This window comes from Barbus barbus (genome assembly GCF_936440315.1).
Source record: "Barbus barbus genome assembly, chromosome: 36".
NCBI lineage: Eukaryota > Metazoa > Chordata > Actinopteri > Cypriniformes > Cyprinidae > Barbus > Barbus barbus.
In genome coordinates, this window is record NC_136714.1 from 13561487 (window position 1) to 13582972 (window position 21486).

The 21486-nt window shown below is 35.2% G+C and overlaps 5 protein-coding genes across 8 annotated transcripts; 1 reads left to right on the forward strand and 4 right to left on the reverse strand.

The window, feature by feature from the left end:
* Nucleotides 1-25: 25 nt before the first annotated feature.
* Nucleotides 26-3978, reverse strand: LOC306856149 (transmembrane protein 45B). Of its 2 annotated transcripts, none has more exons than XM_079395192.1 (6): nt 3890-3978; nt 1824-2029; nt 1093-1296; nt 818-1002; nt 590-732; nt 26-510 (listed from the first exon to the last, which is right to left on the reverse strand). In XM_079395192.1, the coding sequence occupies exons 2-6, from the start codon at nt 2020-2022 to the stop codon at nt 393-395; spliced, it is 849 nt and encodes a 282-aa protein (XP_079251318.1). In that variant the 5' UTR covers nt 2023-2029; nt 3890-3978; the 3' UTR covers nt 26-392. The 2 variants fall into 2 exon arrangements, with proteins under 2 accessions (XP_079251318.1, XP_079251319.1); XM_079395193.1 differs by having other exon boundaries at nt 1824-2048; nt 3890-3975.
* A 372-nt stretch (nt 3979-4350) lies between these two features.
* LOC306855604 (guanine nucleotide-binding protein G(I)/G(S)/G(O) subunit gamma-8) lies at nt 4351-5775 on the reverse strand. Its single transcript, XM_079394376.1, has 2 exons — nt 5669-5775; nt 4351-5534 (listed from the first exon to the last, which is right to left on the reverse strand). The coding sequence occupies exons 1-2, from the start codon at nt 5750-5752 to the stop codon at nt 5406-5408; spliced, it is 213 nt and encodes a 70-aa protein (XP_079250502.1). The 5' UTR covers nt 5753-5775; the 3' UTR covers nt 4351-5405.
* Nucleotides 5776-10258: 4483 nt separating this feature from the next.
* LOC306855609 (syncollin-like) lies at nt 10259-10862 on the reverse strand. Its single transcript, XM_079394382.1, has one exon. It carries the CDS (start codon nt 10858-10860, stop codon nt 10465-10467), a length of 396 nt encoding a protein of 131 aa, XP_079250508.1. The 5' UTR covers nt 10861-10862; the 3' UTR covers nt 10259-10464.
* A 2949-nt stretch (nt 10863-13811) lies between these two features.
* Nucleotides 13812-17558, forward strand: LOC306855537 (replication factor C subunit 2-like). Of its 2 annotated transcripts, none has more exons than XM_079394294.1 (11): nt 13812-13989; nt 14137-14206; nt 14316-14357; nt 14449-14555; nt 14670-14771; nt 14922-15022; nt 15166-15323; nt 15830-15895; nt 15996-16076; nt 16169-16282; nt 16633-17558. In XM_079394294.1, the coding sequence occupies exons 1-11, from the start codon at nt 13880-13882 to the stop codon at nt 16741-16743; spliced, it is 1062 nt and encodes a 353-aa protein (XP_079250420.1). In that variant the 5' UTR covers nt 13812-13879; the 3' UTR covers nt 16744-17558. The 2 variants fall into 2 exon arrangements, with proteins under 2 accessions (XP_079250420.1, XP_079250419.1); XM_079394293.1 differs by having other exon boundaries at nt 16154-16282; nt 16633-17501.
* LOC306855538 (uncharacterized protein) lies at nt 17324-21204 on the reverse strand. 2 transcript variants are annotated; one of them, XM_079394295.1, is made up of 12 exons: nt 21137-21204; nt 19825-19929; nt 19654-19696; nt 19369-19412; nt 19121-19160; nt 18871-18899; nt 18694-18729; nt 18560-18590; nt 18327-18370; nt 18011-18076; nt 17627-17668; nt 17324-17534 (listed from the first exon to the last, which is right to left on the reverse strand). In XM_079394295.1, exons 2-12 carry the CDS (start codon nt 19925-19927, stop codon nt 17500-17502), a joined length of 513 nt encoding a protein of 170 aa, XP_079250421.1. In that variant the 5' UTR covers nt 19928-19929; nt 21137-21204; the 3' UTR covers nt 17324-17499. The 2 variants fall into 2 exon arrangements, with proteins under 2 accessions (XP_079250421.1, XP_079250422.1); XM_079394296.1 differs by having other exon boundaries at nt 17424-17534; nt 19825-19989; nt 21137-21195.
* Between the last annotated feature and the right edge of the window lie 282 nt (nt 21205-21486).

The window sequence follows — 21486 nt, forward strand, 5'->3', positions numbered from 1 at the left end:
ACATGAATCAAACTGACAAACAATTAGATCCTTGTATATTTATTTACATTTCATTATAAAACAGTTGAATGCATTATTATTCAACCATTACAGATATTTTGGAGTGAATATCATTCAGACAAGTTTTAAATCCTGAAAGAATATCATGATTTGTTCTTTACCTCTAGTTTGGCAAATCTCAGGGTCTTTTCAGGTGCCTCTGACACCTTTGACAACCACATTATTTACAAGTCCATTTGGATGTGATATTTTCAGCATGAGCAATTTTGAGAAATCTTTTGCAGTGAAATGATGCAAACAAACTCATTTAGTCCTATTAGATAGACAGCTTGCTAGAAGAGAAAAGAGCAAAAAGCTTTGCATTCAGTCTTGGCAGTCATCACAGGCTCTCACTACTCTTCATCTGATTCCTGGAGCAAAGCCTTCTGGGAGCTAGAATCCGAGGCGGTACACTTTCTCAGGCCCATCTCCATGTCACCGAGCTGCCTTTCTTCACACCATTTTGAAGACCTGGAAAGATCATGGGCACAATGTAAGCGAAATGAAACCATGGAATCTTTTGGATTCGTCCAAAATGGTGTCCACCCACCAAAAAACTCCACAGTAGCAGATGCCCACAACCAGCAGAGCCACAGCATAATGCCAGCAGAAGCACATGGTGATGAACATGATGTTATCATGTGTTTCCAGATCCCACTCTTCTCCGTTTAGAGGATATAGCACAAACCCGATCTGAAACATAGCAACATATCTCCATATTGTAATGACGTATTTTTAATTTGAAACCAGATTTTTCTACTCCTGATCTTGTCTTTACCTGATAAAACCATGTGCCTTGTAGGATGGCCAAACTGCACCTCAGAAGTTCCAGCACTGTGTTATCTCGCTTAAACACCTCCATCATTGTGCTGGCGGATCCACCAAACACCGCAAACAGAAGCAGAGAGTGGATGTGCTGGTCCAGAGGAGGACGATTGTGGACATGGAAATAGAAAAGGAACCCTGGAAGGAAGAAACAATGACATTTCAGGAAGCTCAATGGTGGGATATGACTTCATATTCACTTCATTAATGGCTCATTTTGCTTGATACCTTCCACAAAGAGAGCCAAAGAAAGGGAGAGACGGTCTAGACCAACTGGCACGTGGCGAGAAGACATGCTGAGAACATCTGCAATGCCAGAGATACCGAAGAACAAGTACATGGTGCTGTGCTGCCAGTTCATCAGCTTCACCCAGCCGTCCTGATACAGATGTGCATGAGGGCCATCAGGAACAAACTGCTCTGCCATGATTCCTGGAGACAGATTTTAGTGTAAGTTTCACTTAATTTTAAGGAAGCAGATTAAAATGATTTAGTAATAAAATTTGAAACATAGGGGAAATGTATGACTGAATTTCCAAGCTGCTCTTTTCTGTACAATGTAAGTAAATGGTGACCTCAATCATCCAGGCCTTTCCTTCAGTGAATATCGATTTCAATTTCAGTCTGTTCCACACACAAAGCTAGCATATGGATTTAGATTGGTTGTAATTTAATGCACAAATTTGTGAAATTTCTGGTGCATTTAGTTTGTCTTCATATATTCTGGTCCCCATCCACTTTACAGTGAAGAGAGCAGCTTGGACATTCTGCTAAATGTCTATTTTAAAAAGAAAATAATTAAATTTACCAATTAACTATCGACAAGATATATATCCATATTATGTTTATTTTATTAGTACAGTGATTATTTTACCTCGTCATCCTCATTCTTTTTATATTATGTAGGAAATCGGATAGGAAACCAGGGTAAAGAATTGTGTATGTGATTTGCAGCTCACCAACAAATGCAAAAAAGATCTTCAGAGCTCCTTCGATTAAATCTACGCGGTTGAGTACAGTGTGCATTTTTCTGTCTCTGTCCCCATGTTGCCTCTCTTTTTTCCTCTGTATCTGTTGGAACGGGTACTTTATCGACCACCACAGGCCAAACAGCAGGAAGAATGTACCTGGTAATGCATGTCCCTTGAAGTTGGCCATTCTGCCCCTGGAAAAAACTATGTTTACTATTAAAACAAAATGTATAAAATGTCAAAAATGTAAATATTTCAATGTCAACTACAACAAAATACATAAAAATAGCCTCCGGCAACTGAAATGTTGTTTAAAGCTGGCTTTCATAGGACCTGGACATCAATCGTTGTGTCATGCAAACCAAAGTTCAGTATGATAAGCCTTTATTACTTAAAGCTATTACAACAGGCAGTTCTCTGATAATCATTACATTTATATATTAAATAAATATGTAGATATGAAAAATGTTATTGATAGGAATGTATACTTATGGTGCTCATATCAGAGAAAATATTAAGACACTGCAATCTTATGATCTGGGGCCAGCTGCATACAACGCTTAGTCTTAAAAAGTTAGTCATTAATTTCTTTTTTTAAGACTGGTCAACTTTTGGATCCCTGCTTATCTTCTTTCTCTCTCTTCAAAATGTACAACAGTATTCTAAAATGTTTGATATCTTGTAATTTGTGGAAAATCCTATAAATAAAGTGGGAGGGAAAAAAAGAGGGGGACCACACAGCAGCCAGAACAGCACTTATGTTTTATTTTTTTTCCTTTTCGAAATTAACTAACTTATATCATGAAAAATCTTGATTCTCACCTTTATCGATTGTGTTGATAGTGGGTGATGGTCAAAGTAACCTAATAATGTAATCTATTAACTATGCATAAAAACCTGTCTGTTTATGGGTGTCATGCCATAACATATTAATACGACTGACTTTATATGTAACATTGAAAGTTAATGTGAATAAAAACATTGCAAGTTAGGCTACTAATCATAACATAAAAAAATAAAAACTCCCATTAAAATCACTGAAGCGGTTTACACTATGAAATTCATCTCTTACAGATTCGTACACACATTTGCACTTTGTTGTTTCTGGCGAGAGAATTCGCCAGAAAGATGTATTCAGTCAGCGAGCGAGTGAAGAAAACAGGCATTTCAGCGATGACTCCTCTGAACGCCTCTGATTGGTCATTGCATTCATAAGCTCAACAGAATCGTTGTGATTGGTTATAATGCGCAGTGCTGTAACAACGCGTCTGGCTCAGCTCCAGCCAGCGAGCGCAGAATTGAATTTAGCAGCTGATGATATGACGCGCTGAACGATTTAATCACGCTGGTGTGATTGTATCATATATAGAAAATATTAATCGGCTATTTTTTGTCTTTTGGAAGCTGCATTCAAAATCCACTCAAATGGCTCAAAAATCTGAGGGGGCAGGTGCCCCCTCTCTTTGAATGGGCATGACGCCTGTGATATCAGCTATAAATAATTTGTCTTACAAAGCTCTTTCTAATAAAGATCAGACATAGTTAAATTCATATAATTTACTTTTAGTCTAGCTGCACCAGAAACCCCACACCTTTATAAGCATCATCAGGAGTTCTCCTTGTCAATAGTCGACTATTGTCTCAGTGCAGCAGTTTAGCAGAATCCTCCCAGGAGCCCATTAACCATAGTAACTACAGTATCGGGTAAAATATAACTACAATAGCTATTGTTACTGAAATTATACTTGGGGTAGCCACTTTAATAAAAAACCTGTAACTAATTAAAGAAAAATAATGACCTTTGAATATCTCTTATTTGTTTAAAAGAGTCGTGATTTATGATCATTTTACAGTAGTAAAAATAATTCTAATTAGGCCTACTGGTATTTTGCCGAAAAGTGTGGTAATACTAAATGTAATTACTGTACAGATTTACAGCTCGAGACTGTGCAGTAGCCTATTAGTAATCATATGGTCCATAAAATAAATCAATAATCTCTCAAAAAGAAAATGACCATATGGAGTGAAGGTGTAATCTTGTTTGTTTGCTCTACCTTAACTCTGGCCTGTGTTGTCACGGCGGGGTGCCCAGTGCTCCTGTGCGGGTCTTGTGATGGGAATATCCTAGTTACCTGTCCTCAATAAGCGCACCTGCTCACCTGCCTGACGTTATAAAATATAACCCCGCCCCTCTTGTGCTTGACTGACAGAACGAGCAATTTAGAAAAGATGACCCCGCCCACCTGCTCCTGGGTTAGTGCCAACTTTTCTACGTTTTTCTATACGCAGCTGCTTTGTTATTTTAAAATGTACTTTTTGTGTTTGTTTTCATATCCAGCATTGTAAATTATATAGCTTTTAAAAAAAGATAGTTAACACAAAAAAAGGTTAAAAATCTGTTTAGGTATGCAGGTATTGATGAATTTGTACAGGAAAGGGTAATGGATTTTAATATATAAACCATTCACGGAAGCTGATACACAAGGACATACAACAAACAAACCTTAAGCAGAATGAACTTTGCTCTCTCTTGTTTTATTGCTGTTTTGTAGGCAGAGCAACCACACCAAACACTCATAGCAGCTGAATGGATGAATGGAGATTAACAAACATTTGAAAACTGAGCGCCACCATGGGGAAAAAATTACATAGGCCTATTAGTGAAGGCTAAATTATTATCTAAACAATGACCTGGATGAATGCAAATTCCAAAACACAAAGAAACCTGTTCTTGTAGCCTAAAACATATTGGGACATGTAGAGATTATTCACATTTAAGTGACATTTATGAACTCAACGAAACATTTGGCTTAAAGGGATAGTTCCCCTTCACCCAAAAAATGAAACTTCTGTCATTAATTACCCTCATGTCGTGCCAAACCCGTAAGACCTTCGTTCATCTTCAGAACAAAAATTAAGATATTTTTTCGATGAAATCTGAGAGCTTCTGACCCTCCGTAGAACATAGAGAGTAATGCAACTGAAATGTTGCCAGACCCAGAAACGTAGTAAGGACATAGTTAAAATAGTCCATATAACATCAGAGAAGAATTGTTGAATAAAATCTTTTTTTATTTTTGCACACAAAAAGTATTCTCGTAGCTTTGTATAATTACAGTTGAATCACTGTCACATGGACTATTCTAATGATGTTATTACTGCGTTTCTAGGTCTGGGTCATTTGAGTTACATTGCTCATGCAGGGTCAGAAAGCTCTCGAATTTCATCAAAAATATCTTCATTTATGTTCCTAAAGGCTGGAATACACTACGCGACTTGTGAAGTCTAAAGCTAAAAGATCGGAGTCTGTAAACATCATACACTACGGGATTTTCTGTGGAATCTGTCAGCTGTAATCTGTAGACTGGCTCTGACTTTCCTCAACTAGAGTCAACTTGTTCAGACTGTAAAATCGGGTCAAAAATCACAGTGTATTCCAGGCTTTTAGATGAATGAAGGTCTTACTGTTTGGAACATCATGAGGGTGAGTAGTAAACCTAATGACAGAATTGTAATTTTTCGGGTTATCTTGAAAATAATACAATAAACCTTGTAGCCTATAAATAGCATCTACAAGATTGTACAGAATATCTTTTTCTCTCTGAAGGGATTTTCTGAGGATGGTACGGGGGTCACCAGGGGGTCCTCTTTTGCATGGGACTCACAGTAAGCCATCAGCTCAGCTGCTGCTTTAGATACCTGTGTAAAGAGATACAACCCATAAATGTGCCTTTCTGTGTATTTTCTTTTCCTCTTGAATAATTTTAAATAATTTTGTAATTGAGTGTTAATGAACAAATCTAACATAAATTTAGCATAAAAATGCATCTTACCATCATCCTGTCAATATTAACCTCCAGTTTCAGTTGTTCCACTGTTTTTCTTGCATCTGCAATCTTGGCCATGTTATTAGACATTCTGCTCTCTTGTAGACACCAAATTAACCCTGCAGGAATACAACAAAACAAACCCCTGGAGAGTCCAGCTAAATGCATCTGGTAGATTCAATTCAATTCAATTCAATTCAAATTTATTTGTATAGGGCTTTTCACTTATGCAAATCGTTGCAAAGCAGCTTTACAGAAAATCAAAGTTTCTAAATATAATGTAGCTTATCAAGTTGATGTCCATATGGCAGTAATGTACGGTAAAAATCAAGCAATTTGATTAATGTCATGTAATCAAACAAACGGTGAACACTGTTAACAGCAATGATTATATGCTGCGATCAAACTTATAGCAAAATTTGGTAGTTTTGTATGTTGTCTGAGGGATGGCATCATCTGAGGTCTTCTGGGGGTTGGCATAGATAACAACTCACCTCCAGTTCTACAGATGTCTGATGTTTTAGTTCCCTAAGAAGACAATGCTATTGGCTCCTCTAGGCTATTAAAGACATATCTGTTGCAGAGTTGCAGTAATTGTTTTGCTGGGTCTCAGCTGGTTGTGCTTTGGATGAGGCTCGGTGGGAGAGGTGAAACAGAGGAGTGCAGAAATCCTCTAGAGACCACAAATAATCTGCTCACTTATTAATATAAAGTCATATAATATGCTTCAAACTTTAACATTAAAGTGACCATTTCACAAAATTCACAGTTTACTTTTAGCTCAAAAGCTGAACAATCTGAGAGGTTCTATTGAAATGAACAGTTTATGCATTTTTAGAAAAGTTTTGAGGGCACTTAACTTTTTTTCTTCTTAAATTTAACACACAGAAACTTTGTTACTAAGAACATATTTCCATATGGAAATCTAAATTTGAATTATGCATTTGGCAAAGCAATGCAATATAATGTGGCATAACTGTTTGTCGTATTATATTACAGTTACTGTACATTACATTATATTATAAAACAAAACTTTATCTATTTTTAATAGAGCATGCTGCTTATATATCTTAATGCCTTACCACAGTTGATCCAGATTTATCCGTGATGCTGGCAGAAGAAAAGTCTTGTTATCCTAGATTGTTTGTTGTACACATTATGACCTGCAGGACTAAATGAAGAGATAGTAAGGAGTGGAGGGATGGGAAAGGCTGCCGCTTCTCATAATTAGCTTTTATTCCTCCCCCATATTGGGCCGAAGAGGCAAGTCACAGGCATCATGGGGTGTGACCTTCAGCTGAATATCTCAGTCATGCATAATAGCGTATGAGTGATACCTGCCACCACAATAAGCTGCACTGAGCTATTATGTTGAATAAAAAATTGCCATTTCAACAGACAGATAAAACATTCATAAATTATTGAACTGAAGAAGATTAAATAATTTAATGCAAGATGGTTTCAGTAAAAGAGAATAATTTAAATTCTTTGTAGAGTATATAAAAGGGTCTGGACTAAAGGTACACCAAATGATGATTTTCATGCCCTCCTCCAACAAATGTTAGAAACCTGTCAAAACAGAAAGCTATTAATCCTGCATATGATTACTTGCACTATTGTCTCTCTTTATTTATTTATTATTTTTTATATTTTATTCTTTGTGAAAAATAAATATTTGCACACTAGATTAACATTTCCCTCTTGATACAAATCCCACCCAGAGGATGTGACACCAGCAGAGAAACTGATGCTGTGGTTAAGTGTTTCAATTCTCATCATTAATTCCTGGGGAAGGATTGCCTGTTGAGCTCACTGCAGGTGACTCAAAGGTCTTCTCCAGGGCTTTAATGTCAACTGGCTCATTAGCAGCTGTTCTCAGACCTGATTTATTGATCTACGTGTTAGTGCAGATGTGAAAAATGTAGCTAAATCCAGCACTGAATTAGGTACCGAAAATTCACTACAACAATTAGCTTGGCATTTAAATATTTAATCATGGCACTGATGGATCACTTAGAGAGTGAGGGAGGGAAAAGAAAATATTATTCCAGTCCGAAAAAAAGACACTTTTATGAAGTTATTTCCTGATCCCCTTTGGCTCAGTGCCATATTGTAAAACTACAGGACTTAGTATATTTGGATAAGAATTTAAGAAGTCGCCTCTGCTGCTGTAGTAAAATGTTTGCACGCATGTTATTTCTGAGTAAGGTGCAGTGTTGCCAACGGCTTTCAATTGAAAGTAGCTAAAACTGGTGACTAAATGTCACTACATGACATCATAATGGCAAATTCAGAATATATATATATTATATATCTATCTATATATAGTATCTCACAGAAGTGAGTACACCCCTCACATTTTTGTAAATATTTTATTATATCTTTTCATGTGACAACACTGAAGAAATGACACTTTGCTACAATATAAAGTAATGAGTGTACAGCTTGTATAACAGTGTAAATTTGCTGTCCCCTCTAAATAACTCAACACACAGCCATTAGTGTCTAAACCGCCGGCCACAAAAGTGAGTACACCCCTAAGTGAAAATGTCCAAATTGAGCCCAAAGTGTCAATATTTTGTGTGGCCACCATTTTTTTCCAGCACTGCCTTAACCCTCTTGGGCATGGAGTTCACCAGAGCTTCACAGGTTGCCACTGGAGTCCTCTTCCACTCCTCCATGACACCATCTGAACCAAATAAGTTTATCTTGGTCTCATCAGACCACAGAACATGGTTCCAGTAATCCATGTCCTTAGTCTGCTTATCTTCAGCAAACTATTTGCGGGCTTTCTTGTGCATCATCTTTAGAGGAGGCTTCCTTCTGGGACGACAGCCATGCAGACCAATTTGATGCAGTGTGCGGCGTATGGTCTGAGCACTGACAGGCTGACCCCCCACCCCTTCAACCTCTGCAGCAATGCTGGCAGCACTCATATGTCTATTTCCCAAACATAACCTCTGGATATGACGCTGAGTACGTGCACTCAACTTCTTTGGTCGACCATGGCGAGGCCTGTTCTGAGTGGAACCTGTCCTGTTAAACCGCTGTATGGTCTTGGCCACCGTGCTGCAGCTCAGTTTCAGGGTCTTGGCAATCTTCTTTTAGCCTACGCCATCTTTATGTAGAGCAACAATTCTTTTTTTTCAGATCCTCAGAGAGTTCTTTGCCATGAGGTGCCATGTTGAACTTCCAGTGACCAGTATGAGTAAGAGAGAGCGATTAACACCAAATTTAACACACCTGCTCCCCATTCACACCTGAGACCTTGTAACACTAACGAGTCACATGACACCGGGGAGAGAAAATGGCTAATTTGGCCCAATTTGGACATTTTCACTTAGGGGTGTACACACTTTTGTGGCCAGCGGTTTAGACATTAATGGCTGTGTTTTGAGTTATTTTGAGGGGACAGCAAATTTACACTGTTATACAAGCTGTACACTCATTACTTTATATTGTAACAAAGTGTCATTTCTTCAGTGTTGTCACATGAAAAGATATAATAAAATATTTACAAAAATGTGAGGGGTGTACTCACTTCTGTGAGATACTGTATATAAAATTAATCTATATAAAGATGAATATAGATCAGTGGGCACGATAAGAACTTAGATAAGGTTTGTCCAATAAGTTGCTATATTTGTCCCAAAACCTTTGAAAAAAGTCTCCAAAGGGGTGGTGAAGTCACTAAATATAGCTACCGAATTGCTAAATTGGCAACACTGGTAAGGTGCATTTCAAAAATCTAAATATCCTTAAAACATCAATTTACCTGAGAAGAAAAACAGCAATATCTGTCATTTTCAGAGAACAAATATATTTTTTATTTAACATATTTATATAATTTTATTTTTCTTACTCCACTGGATTGTTTCTCTCCTAAAGTTGTTTCTACACATAAACCTCACTAAAAAAAATTTTTTTTGACTTTGACTTGAAATATTATTTTTTTTTAATTGACTTAAGGACATGAAGTTAGGAAACATAAGTCCTAATATTAGCTCACACATTTAAATTTTTAAAGTACATATATATTGCTTTTCGATGTTTAGATGCTTTTACTGAAGAAAAAAAGACAAAAATGCTGATTGAAAGATATTTTTTTTGTTGTTGTGGTGACCCTCACAATAGGATATATTCTAATTATGTATATTTTTTTCCTGTTTATAATTTTTAATGTGCATCAGTTTTAGGAAAATTGTTATTGTGTGTTTAATGTTTGTTTAATGTCAACTTTCCATACAAAAGTGAAGCGATCATGGAGAGAGAGAAAGCGAGAGAATAAATCCATGAAAATCTGAGACATGAAAATTTTCAACTTGACTAAGACAGACACTCTGAAAGTTTAAAGTTTTATAGCAGTTGCAAATATCTGTCTTTCATGAACGACTAGATGCATGGATTATTTCTTTTTGAACTGTTGGAACTGCTGTATAATGGTTTTGATATCAAGCACTGATGTTGGTTTTGTTAACTCATTTTACTAAAAGGTTAGGTTTCAAAACTTGACTGCATCTTGCAATACTTTCAAAACCCTTGTGAGATTGTTTCATAACATTTAATAATAATAAAAAAAGAATCACGCATCAGGTCTTGAATGTTTCTGCATCATGTTCATGCAGAGATTCCCTGCAGCAACATGTGGTGTTTAATTCACTTGCAGGAATCGAGCAGAATTACATAGAGCAGAATTTTACATCTGAAAACAGATTTACGAGGGTTACAGCTGTTCTCTTGTGTCATTGACATTATATTTTAATGTCCTTTCAGCCTCTGTCTTCAGCCTTCATCCTTCACGTCTAGCATGAGCAGTAGTATCCTGAGATGGAATCGTTCCAGTCTCCAAACAAGCCTTTCTTCACTTCTTTAAGGTGGTACACGATGCCAGCAGAGAACTTTTTCTTATATCCTTCCTTCTTGGTTTTAGACCACACTGTCAGGGAGCAGCCTCGGCCCACCACAAGAGAAGAAATAGAGTTATTCCAAGCCCATGATATGATGGGGGTGTCTTCATCAGGATAAGCGTACAGGAAATTGCCAGTACAGCTTTCATCGTAGTAGTAGCTGCTGTGCTTAAACATCTGGGCGCAGAGCTTGCTTCCATTGTCATCTTTCAGTGTGGCTGGGTCGGGACACACTGCTTTGAGTCCCTTGAAGCACAGAGCTGCCAGGAGAAGAGTGATGACCCCCTTCATGTTTTCAGCGTGTTGAGTGAAAAGAGATCTTTTGCACTGACCTATATACACGGAGTTTCTCCGTACGAATGACGTGTGTGAGAAACTTCAGATTGTCCAACAGACTCTGTGAAGGTCATCTGCAGATTTTACACAAAGTTCTTTCACACACAGATAAAAAAAAATGCAATTCTGCAAAAAAAAAAAAAAAAAATGCTAAATACGTATTTATTTTAATATATTGATTCTATATTAGCACAAATATTTTTGCTCATTTTTAAAAATATATCTGAAAAGATATAGGTTATATAAAATGGGTAATCGGTAATTCAATAGGACATAACATACAAATTATTAAATTTTTTAGACTTACTGTATGTTCTGTCTTTTTAATTAGTTTTAGTGAACTGAGAATCTAATTTTAACAAAAACTAACAAACATCACAGATGTTCACAAACCACAAGGCCATGTCTGAATGGGCCGAAACATATGTAACAATGTGTGGAATCCGGCCATATACAGTGACTTTCTGTCAATAACTGAATCATAATTTAGAACAGTAGTAGAGAAATGTGCATGTTACTACTGAATATTTGGAATTTTTTTAAGTTTTGAAAATTTATAGATATATCTTCAGCAATTAAAATGAAGCATTTCATTGATAACAAGATCGTGACATTTGACTGTATATAGCTGTGCATAAATTATCACTATATCTGAGCTTCTATAAATAAAATGTTTAATAATGAGATCTAACACTATATCATAATCATGGCTGAAAAAAAAAATCTAATGTAGTAGCATGATTTTAAAAGGTTAAGTTCAAATCTGCATGCATTGCACTGACAAAATTAAAATGATTGTGTAGGTTGTTACTCAAATGTCATTCATTTTGTCACATACATTATCAATCATATTGCCACATGGATGTTGACGTGGAAAATGATGCTTGTATACTGACTACACTGAGCCTTGATCTGAAAACTGTTCTCTTTACTTTATAAGATTACATAGTAATCTCTTTTGAATTATTCCAATCTGGAAACAAGTTTTCTTCACTTGGTGGCAAACGATGCCAAAGGAAAACTTCTCTGATCCCTCCACACCCACAAAGAACAGAACAGCGAGCAGATAAGCATCACGCTGAGTGTACCTGGCACAGAGCTAAAACAAACTTACTGAGAAGTCTCTGGTTTACCGACAGATGCTCTGAAGGTTGAGAATACAAACAGCTTTTGTATTCTCAAAAATTATTCAATAAAACATGGCGTTCTTGACCTATTTCATTGAGAATGATTTTGTTAAATTATTCTTACATTAATATTAATATTCTTTTTTGTTTTTGTTTTATGAATAAAAAGGTCATTTGCACTGCATGTCAGACACAGTCAGGCTGTGTGATTTGGTTTGGGAAGTTCTGATCTCCACACCGCAGCTTATATTTGTGCATACAGTATCTACAGTAGAATATACGTTTTTGGGTCGAGCATTGTGTATTTAGAGCAGCTCTAAAGCTATTATCATCTTCATGTTTTCACTCTCTTTCAGGATTCTCCTAGTTTTGAATGCAGACGATCCATTTTCAGTGTGAGAAAATTTAGATTGGCCAACAGATGCTCTGAAGGTTAGTTTCAACAAACCTAACAGCAGAGGTGTAAAATACTTACTAAAGTAATTTTACTTGATTAATGTACTTAAGTATTATTTTGGGGGATTTTTACTTTATTCAAGTACAATTTAAACTGACTACTTGTACTTTTACTTGATTACATTTCTGAAGAAAAAACTACTTTTTACTCCTTACAATTTTATTGTAAGTACAATACATTTTTATTTTATCTTATGCACATTAAACATGTTAAACGGAAGCTCAAAAGTGCATGCTTGACGTAAAAAACCAATGATCATTGTTTTCACGCATCAAGCACACAGTTCTACTTCAGTTCTCTTTACTTGACAGCTGTTATTAAAATAACGCGATAGAACCTGCCTCAAACTCAGAACTATAAAGAAATGAAGAATGTTGTGTCTGAAAGCCCGGCGGTAATGGTACTGTGAAACCGCGAGCGCAAAACACAGAAATAAAGAATAAGAGTCATTTTTATGGTTGTTCAAAAATCATATTCGGACGCAACATTCATCTAGTTCAATATATAGTTAATCTATAGAAAACTGAACAAAGCACTGCAAAGCCTTACACGGAGAGTGGTTTCCTATGGTGCGAGAAAGTCAGAGTTGTGAGATATATACTCGCAATTGCGAGAAAAACAGTCAAAATTGCAAAACAAAATGTCAGAATTGCGAGAAAAAAAGTCAGAATTCTGAGAAAAAAAGTCAGAAATCTGAGAAAAAAGTCAGAATTGCGAGAAAAAAAGTCAGAATTGCGAGAAAAAAAGTAAGAATTCTGAGAAAAAGTAAGAATTCTGAGAAAAAAAGTCAGAATTGCGGGTTTATAACTCAGAATTGCGAGTTTATATCTCAGAATTCTGAGAAAAAAAGTCAGAATTGCGAGAAAAAAAAGTCAGAATTGCGAGAAAAAAAGTTCTGAGAAAAAAAAATCCGAATTGCGAGAAAAAAAGTAAGAATTCTGAGAAAAAAGTCAGAATTGCGAGAAAAAAGTCAGAATTGCGAGAAAAAAAGTCAGAATTGCGAGAAAAAAGTAAGAATTCTGAGAAAAAAAGTAAGAATTGCGAGAAAAAATTAAGAATTCTGAGAAAAAAAGTAAGAATTGCGAGAAAAAAGAATTCTGAGAAAAAAAGTAAGAATTCTGAGAAAAAAAGTCAGAATTGCGAGTTTATATCTCAGAATTGCGAATTTATATCTCAGAATTCTGAGAAAAAAAAGTCCGAATTGTGAGATAAAAAGTTGAAATTACCTTGTTTTATTTTTTATTCATTAGCGGAAACGGGCTTCCATACATACCAGTATTATTTATTTGAAATAAAAAGAAAGTCACGGGCTGCCGTTTGCCGGAAGTGGCGTCATTTCAGATCTGTTTTGTTCCTGTCGTGGCGGGAATGAGCGCTACTCACAGGCGACATGGATGTTGAAATGAAAGAGACAGACAGCGAACAAAGTCAAGCCGATGGACTGCCTAAAAAGGATGATACTGCACCAAAACCCTCAACGAATGCTTATGAACTACCATGGTATTGTTTGTGAGCTGTATTTGAATCACATTAATGTCGTTAAAGATAGCATGTTAGCTATGTTTACAGCAACTGAACTGCCAAGCTCGCTTTCCTCTGCAGCTGCATGTTCGCTGGGATGAATAATTGTGTATTTATTACTAACAGGGTTGAAAAATACAGACCCCTGAAGCTGAATGAAATTGTCGGAAATGAGGAAACTGTCAGCAGACTGGAGGTCGGTGTGACATGCAGTAATGTTACATACTGATTTGTCTGATGTGGTCATAAGGTTAAGCTTCTGGAAGTGCTGACATGTTTCCTCTTTTGCCCTGTTATTGTCGCAGGTGTTTGCAAGAGAAGGAAATGTGCCCAACATCATCATTGCTGTAAGCTGAAATAGGCTTTCACAAACAGGTGCCATCTGAATTTACAAATGATATGTCACTATGCACTAAAATGAAGGTAATGTTTGTTTAGGGTCCTCCTGGCACTGGAAAAACGACCAGCATTTTGTGTTTGGCTCGAGCTCTTCTTGGTCCGGCTATGAAGGATGCTGTGCTTGAGCTGAATGCTTCAAATGACCGGTAAGAAAGCTTGAGTGTTTTCCAACAATTTTCTGTACATCCAATATTTTGGATGATCATATTCTTATTTTAATGTCTGTTAATTAATGTTTAATTGTCTGTTATTAATTTTAGTGGAATTGATGTTGTGAGAAACAAAATCAAAATGTTTGCCCAGCAAAAGGTTACACTCCCTAAAGGTCGCCACAAGATTATAATCTTGGATGAGGCTGACAGGTAAGAGTAATTGTTTTCTTGAAAATATAGATTTTTACAAAAAAATATTTAATTTAATTTGCATAATAATTTGAGATTTAATTCAAAATGTATACATTTAAATATTTAAAAAATGCTTTATGCAGCTATGTTTTTGTATTTCTAAAACAGCATGACAGATGGAGCCCAGCAGGCTCTCAGAAGAACAATGGAGATCTACTCCAAAACCACGCGCTTTGCTCTGGCATGTAATGCATCAGATAAGATCATAGGTGAGTGACGTGGCGCACAAAACACAAAATGCTGATCATAATTGATTGACATTTAAATCTTTGATGACATGCTTCAAATGAACTAGAACACTGAAGTACATGGCAGCGTACGCATAACAATTGATCTTCTCTTTCGATTGCAGAGCCCATCCAGTCCCGCTGCGCAGTGCTGCGTTACAGCAAACTCAGAGACGACCAGATCATGATGCGCCTGACAGAGGTGGTAGAGAAGGAGAACTTGCATGTCACCAATGACGGCCTAGAGGCCATCATCTTCACAGCTCAAGGAGACATGAGACAGGTCAGGTCAATTATCTTGTTCTGTTTTCATGTGTGTATTAACAAAACAATAATAAAAAATAAAAGTAACATTTTAGCGAAACAAAATAAATATTAATAATATAAATTATATATTATTTGTTAATTTATTCAATTAATTTTAATAATTAATATAGGTAGGAAAATTATAAAAAGTAAATTAACATTTTAGGTTGATGTTATGTTAATTTTGCAATGCACAATATTAAGAATAACAACCTAATTATGTAATTTTTTTTAATTTATTTGATCTTTTTTTTTAACCTGCAATATTAATTTATTGTTGTTGTAACATTTCACTTTTATTTATTTATTTTTTATACTTTTAAGGTCTGAATACATTTTAATAAAATATTTTCATTTTAGGTAAACAATGTTGTTGTTGTTATTAATAATAATAAACCTTTTAATAAATTATTATGATTTACCTGCAATGTTAATACTTTATTGTAATTTTAATTTATTTATTTTTTTTAATTTTTTTTCTAGGCTCTGAATAACTTGCAGTCAACAAATTCTGGATTTGGTTACATCAACAGTGAAAATGTGTTCAAGGTATTTTTAGATACATTTATTTTTGTCTTTTTCTAATGCATGGAAATCATTTGTATAAAAATGTATTAGTGATAAAGTACCAACAGTGTTGCTTCTGCAGGTGTGTGATGAGCCACATCCTCTGCTGGTTAAAAGCATGCTGGAACACTGTGTCAACGCCAACATTGATGAAGCCTACAAGGTACCACTAAACATTTGCCCTAGAAAATATTCAGGATCAGTTAAAAAAATAACAGACGCTGGGTAAGACAGAAATAGTGCATCTCTCAACAGGTCATTGAGCAGCTTTGGTCACTCGGATACTCACCGGAGGACATCATAGGAAACATCTTTAGAGTGTGTAAGACCTTTCAGATGGCAGAATATTTAAAGCTGGAATATATTAAGGTGTGTATCGCACTTGTAGTGTCTCCCTAAGCAGCACTTACTTTAAAGCTTTAAAAGTTTCATTTAGTAATGTATATATTGCAATGACATCTAACACAATAGAGTCAATGTTGTCACCAGTCGATGTGAAACTATTATATATCAGTGATGTTTCAGAGATAAAGTTATTGTTATCTGGTCTCAACATGTTAGCCCACATGAGGTGACCTGCTCTACGTAAAATAGATTAGCTATTAATTGGCTACTGTTGTGGCATAAGTGTTTTAATGTGGGGAAAAATTACTTTAATAAAAACAGGGATTGTACTATGTTATTTTAACTACACTGTATCTATACTTTTGATTCTCCAGGAAATTGGCTACACGCATATGAAAGTAGCAGAAGGGGTGAACTCTCTGTTACAGATGGCTGGGCTGTTGGGTCGCCTGTGCAGCAAGACGGCTGCACCTGATGCAAGCTAAAGACGAGATGTTATGAGATGATCGCACTTCAGCCTCATTGTTCTTAATCTCCAGAACATATACTAAGACTTTTATATTTTGAGAAAAAAAATCATAGTTGTAAAAATGACAAATTGCATTAATAAAAATGTACAAAATCCTTGTGATGTTTGTGAGTGATGCCCTGTTTTTGGTGTCAAAAGTACATAGCATAGTGGAATGAATTCCATTTACCTAATGAGAATTTGAGGCAGTTCTGTGCTGTACCATATGTCAGAATTAGTATAGCAGAACAAGTGACAGTTCTAGGGGTTTCAATTTCAACCACGTAATACCAATGACCATTTTAGAGCAAGGGAAGAAATCATTATCAAGAGCAGATGTAGATGTCTTATTACACGTGTATTTGTGTATAAGGAGGAACCCCATTTAAACCTGCCTCTCACCCTGCTATTTGTTTCATTTGTAATGTAAAGGGCAGGATACTCATTTGTCACACCTCTATGAAACTGGCTTAAAATGTTCATTGCACATCTCTTAATGTATACCTTTCTTGTTTAGTACCTTTGTTGCGCAAAATATTTTAAGACATCTTGCAATAGTTTATAGCAGTTATTTATTCATTGACGGTTAATTAAATCATCGTTTACTGATCAGAGTTGACTATGCACATTAACATCTTAACTGACTTCTTCAAAAGGTCAAGCAGTACACCTTTTAGCATTTAAAAAAAGTCTTTGAATCGCCTTTCATTCTGATACAATAAATGGTTTCTATTCACTGTGTGATGTCATTCACGTAGTCTGGTTCATCTGAATAAAGAGGAAAGAAAAGTCATTGGTGTTGTCCCATAAATTAATTGTAAAATGTTTTATCGATGTTGGTTTAATAATGAACATATTACCATCCTCATATCTATTGCCCCAGTTTTCATAATTACAGCTATCTGCAAAAACATTGTCAAACAATAATAAAAGATGTTTTTTCTAAAAATCTCAAATTGTTCTTAATCTTGATTAAACGTATTTTAAATAGAAACAAATATTAAACATTAAAAAGAAAGAACAAATGTATTATATAGATAGATAGATAGATAGATAGATAGGCTATATAAATATATATATAACTGGATTACTGTTCTGAAAAAATGTTATCTTACTGTTGAGTCCTGTGTGACATTGTAACTGAACATCGTTATTGTTTATCGTTATTGATGAAAGTTATAAAGAGGTACCAAATGTAATTTTCTAAACTAATAACAGATACGAGAATCACTGAAAACACCAACCTGAGTCATGTCGCACGTCTGGTGTTGGAAAAACATTCTCGTATGTGTCCATATCTGGATCCATATCTGGGGAATGAAAATGAAGCATTTCATTAAAACAACTGCTTCAAGCATTTTGCTCATTTGTGCAGTGAATCACACATCCTTGAAAACTTTTTCAGTTTTGTGATTAGTGCTCTCTTTTTTTCTACAGGTTTCTGGCATGTTTACAGGTTTCTTGGTGCTCAGTTTAAAATGTCACTTGACCTCATATTTCCTTTGTACAACTGAAGAGAGTGAACTGTGTGAAATGGTTGCATTAGACAATGACAATTACCTGTGTCGTCCTCGTTTGCATAAAGAGAATTTGGAATTGGGTCCCTATAAAAAATACAAAACATGTATGCGTATCAAACACAGAATGTACAAATTATTTTGAGCAAGCTTAGCTTTTGTAAAATCTTAGACTTTACAGAAAGACTTTACAAAAAAAAAAGAGAGAACGTCTTTGATTAGTATCTTGTAGACTTGTTTTCCTCACAAAACCATATACAAAAAAATAACACTCACACATATGTTGGTTCCAAGATGCCATTTTCTACTGCAGAAACAAAAACATGCATTACCGTAGGTTATAAGTTTGTATTTAAAAATGGCTTTCATCAAATGTAACTTCTTACAATCACAGTAGCGATGGATCTTACCATCTGTAAGGTTTTGATAACTCCATTGGGTGTCACCTGTTTGGAAACAGTTAAAATAACAAATGAATAAACAAATAAATCACTCAAAATTTGGATAAATTTTAGAAAAATAAATCCTAAATTGGGACCACAGAGATATCAGTTTAAACATCCCAAATTTAAAAAGAAAATTCTTACTATTCACAGGCCTGTTCGTCGGTAATCGCCTGTGAAAATAAAATTTATCACGCCTGTAACATTTTCTTAATTTTGATCTTTCTATTATGACTATTCAGCAAAGATGGCAGTTAATATTGTTCAGTTAACAGAGACATTTACCCCCACCCAAAATATTAGATAAAGTATTTAAGTGAACATGAATATAACAGTAAATAAAAACGAAATAAACAACAAGTAGCTCCACTGAATACTGCTAAAAAGATCTCACCTTGAGGTTGAAGGCATCTCTCTTTGGTTTGGTCTTAGCACTAAAAAAAATAGACATGATATGAATAAAATCTCAGTTTTGGATGATGAAGAGCGCATTTTGAATCTCAGCTTTCCTTGGACAGGAAATGAGTGTAAAGGTAAGTGCTTTGTATTAATAGTCCAAAGATAAAACACTGAAGCTAAATATAAGTCTATAATGAGATGCGTTTTCCTCTTCAAAATGTGTTAAAAGTGGACATCGTTTACCTGTTGTACGTTTTCTGCTTTCAGCATATTCACTGTCCTCATTGCTGAAAACAAAAAATAACATAATTATATAAATATATAGATATATATATATATACATATACATACACAGTAAATTCCCTAGTGTTAAATCAACCAGTTCCCATATGTACACCGAGCAGTGTTGATTTAACACCAGGACATTTACTGTGTACATTATATAGATAGATATAGATATAGTGTATATATACTGTATATAAGTCATTATTAATTAACATTTATAAATATATAAAACATTTTTCTTACAAGTCATCTTGGTCATACAGGTCATTGTCCTCTTGTTTCATAGCTCGAAATAAAATCCAGCAACATTAGATGACAAAGACAAATATATGTATAGGGCACAATTAAGAGCTGAGATAAACAAACAGCATTTTTTTTTTTTAGCTGAAAGTATTGTGATGTCCGACTACTTACTAGATTTCTTTCTGTAGCACAGACAAAGAGCATAAATACAACCAAGGCAGGCCAGAGAAATAATGGCAAGGAGAACTCCTTGCTGGCTCTGGACTTCAATCATGCCTTGAATAAAGAGATTCAAAAAGATTTCCTTAGAAGATATAATTCTCTTAAGGCGAGACACTGCAGGGGAATAGGGTAAAAAACAAAATAGTAATAATAGTTAACACCTTAATTACCTAGTTGATTGATTACATTGATAATTGCAAACATTTTTTGTATTACAAGCTTTCTAAAATGTTAGGTTCAAATATGCACATTAGGCATTATTTAATGAAATATGCGCTAATTTGCATACATTTCTAGAACAAAAATCGAAACACTGGATGAAGTTGGTTTCAAAATTCTTATTTCATTTTATTTATATATTAGAGTCAAAAGTTTTTACCGAGGGAATTTTGGGTATCTCATTTTGTCACTCCATAATTCAGAAAATACTTACAGAAAACAACAGATTTTCACAATTTCTTGGGGAATAAAATGTTGTATATAATCAAGCAAATTATTTATGAACAAATCCCTCGGTAAAAACCTTCAGGATATAGACAGGAATAAAGATGTAAAGTTTGGTGCGTGTAAGTGCTACTGAAGTGGAGAGAAAACTCATTTTGAGAAAACGGCCTTTAAAAATATGTATTGTAATTGAAATCTATTGACACAAATAGATAAAGTGCTATAAAATAAATACTTAACAGTGTCTTTTGGATGTTTTCTTTCCACTAGTCTGAATAAATACTTTATGAAAAACCAAAAATCCCAAAATTTCAGAGGTTTACAGATTTTTATATCGGCTGTAAAAAATGTAAAAAAATAAATAAATAAATCAGCATATGAGAACAAATGTCATTGTTATGTATTCACAACCGCAAAAACAGCTCTCACCATTCTGACACAATGGCACAGAGGATTCGTGCACAAGATAAGATCATTTTTAGTATGTAAGATGATTAAATGTGAAAGTGTTCGATGAAGCACTATGTCACATCTCAGTGTTTGAAAAGCCTTTCTTTTTCATCAGCAACTAACTGAACCACAGAATGCAAGTTATGTAACCATCAAAAGTTTCTTTCTTTAAGTTTTGTTTCTTTTTTTATTTTTTTAATAGGTCATTTAATGTGAAGAAATGCAAGTATCTGATAGCATCAAAACCAGCTTCCCTGTGTTACATATTAAAAAGCAGTTTTCTTCTAAGCAATTCAAAAACGTCACACAGTTTTCTATCAATCATATAGTGTTGAATTATGAAGAGTATTAGTAAGTATTCTGTTACCTTTAGAGAGGCCTTTCACTCCATCTCCGCTCCAAAGGATATTGCTTGAAGTCAGATGAAGGACTAATGAGAGCAGTATGAACCTGTGTGCTTCCTGTTTCAAACTGAATCTAACCACATCCGTGCAGCACCATGCCGGACACCAAGAAGAGACCACCACAAACCCACAGCAACACACAAGACACAGAGGTGAAAACTGCTTCAAAGTCTGCTTGCTACATGTGTGTTCATTGTCATACAAAATGTCAAACTTTGAAATGCAACCCTTTCATTAGCATTTGGTGACAAACTGTTGCAATCAGTATCATGTAGAACCTGGTTGCTGTTTTCTTCAAATGGAGCAGAATGTG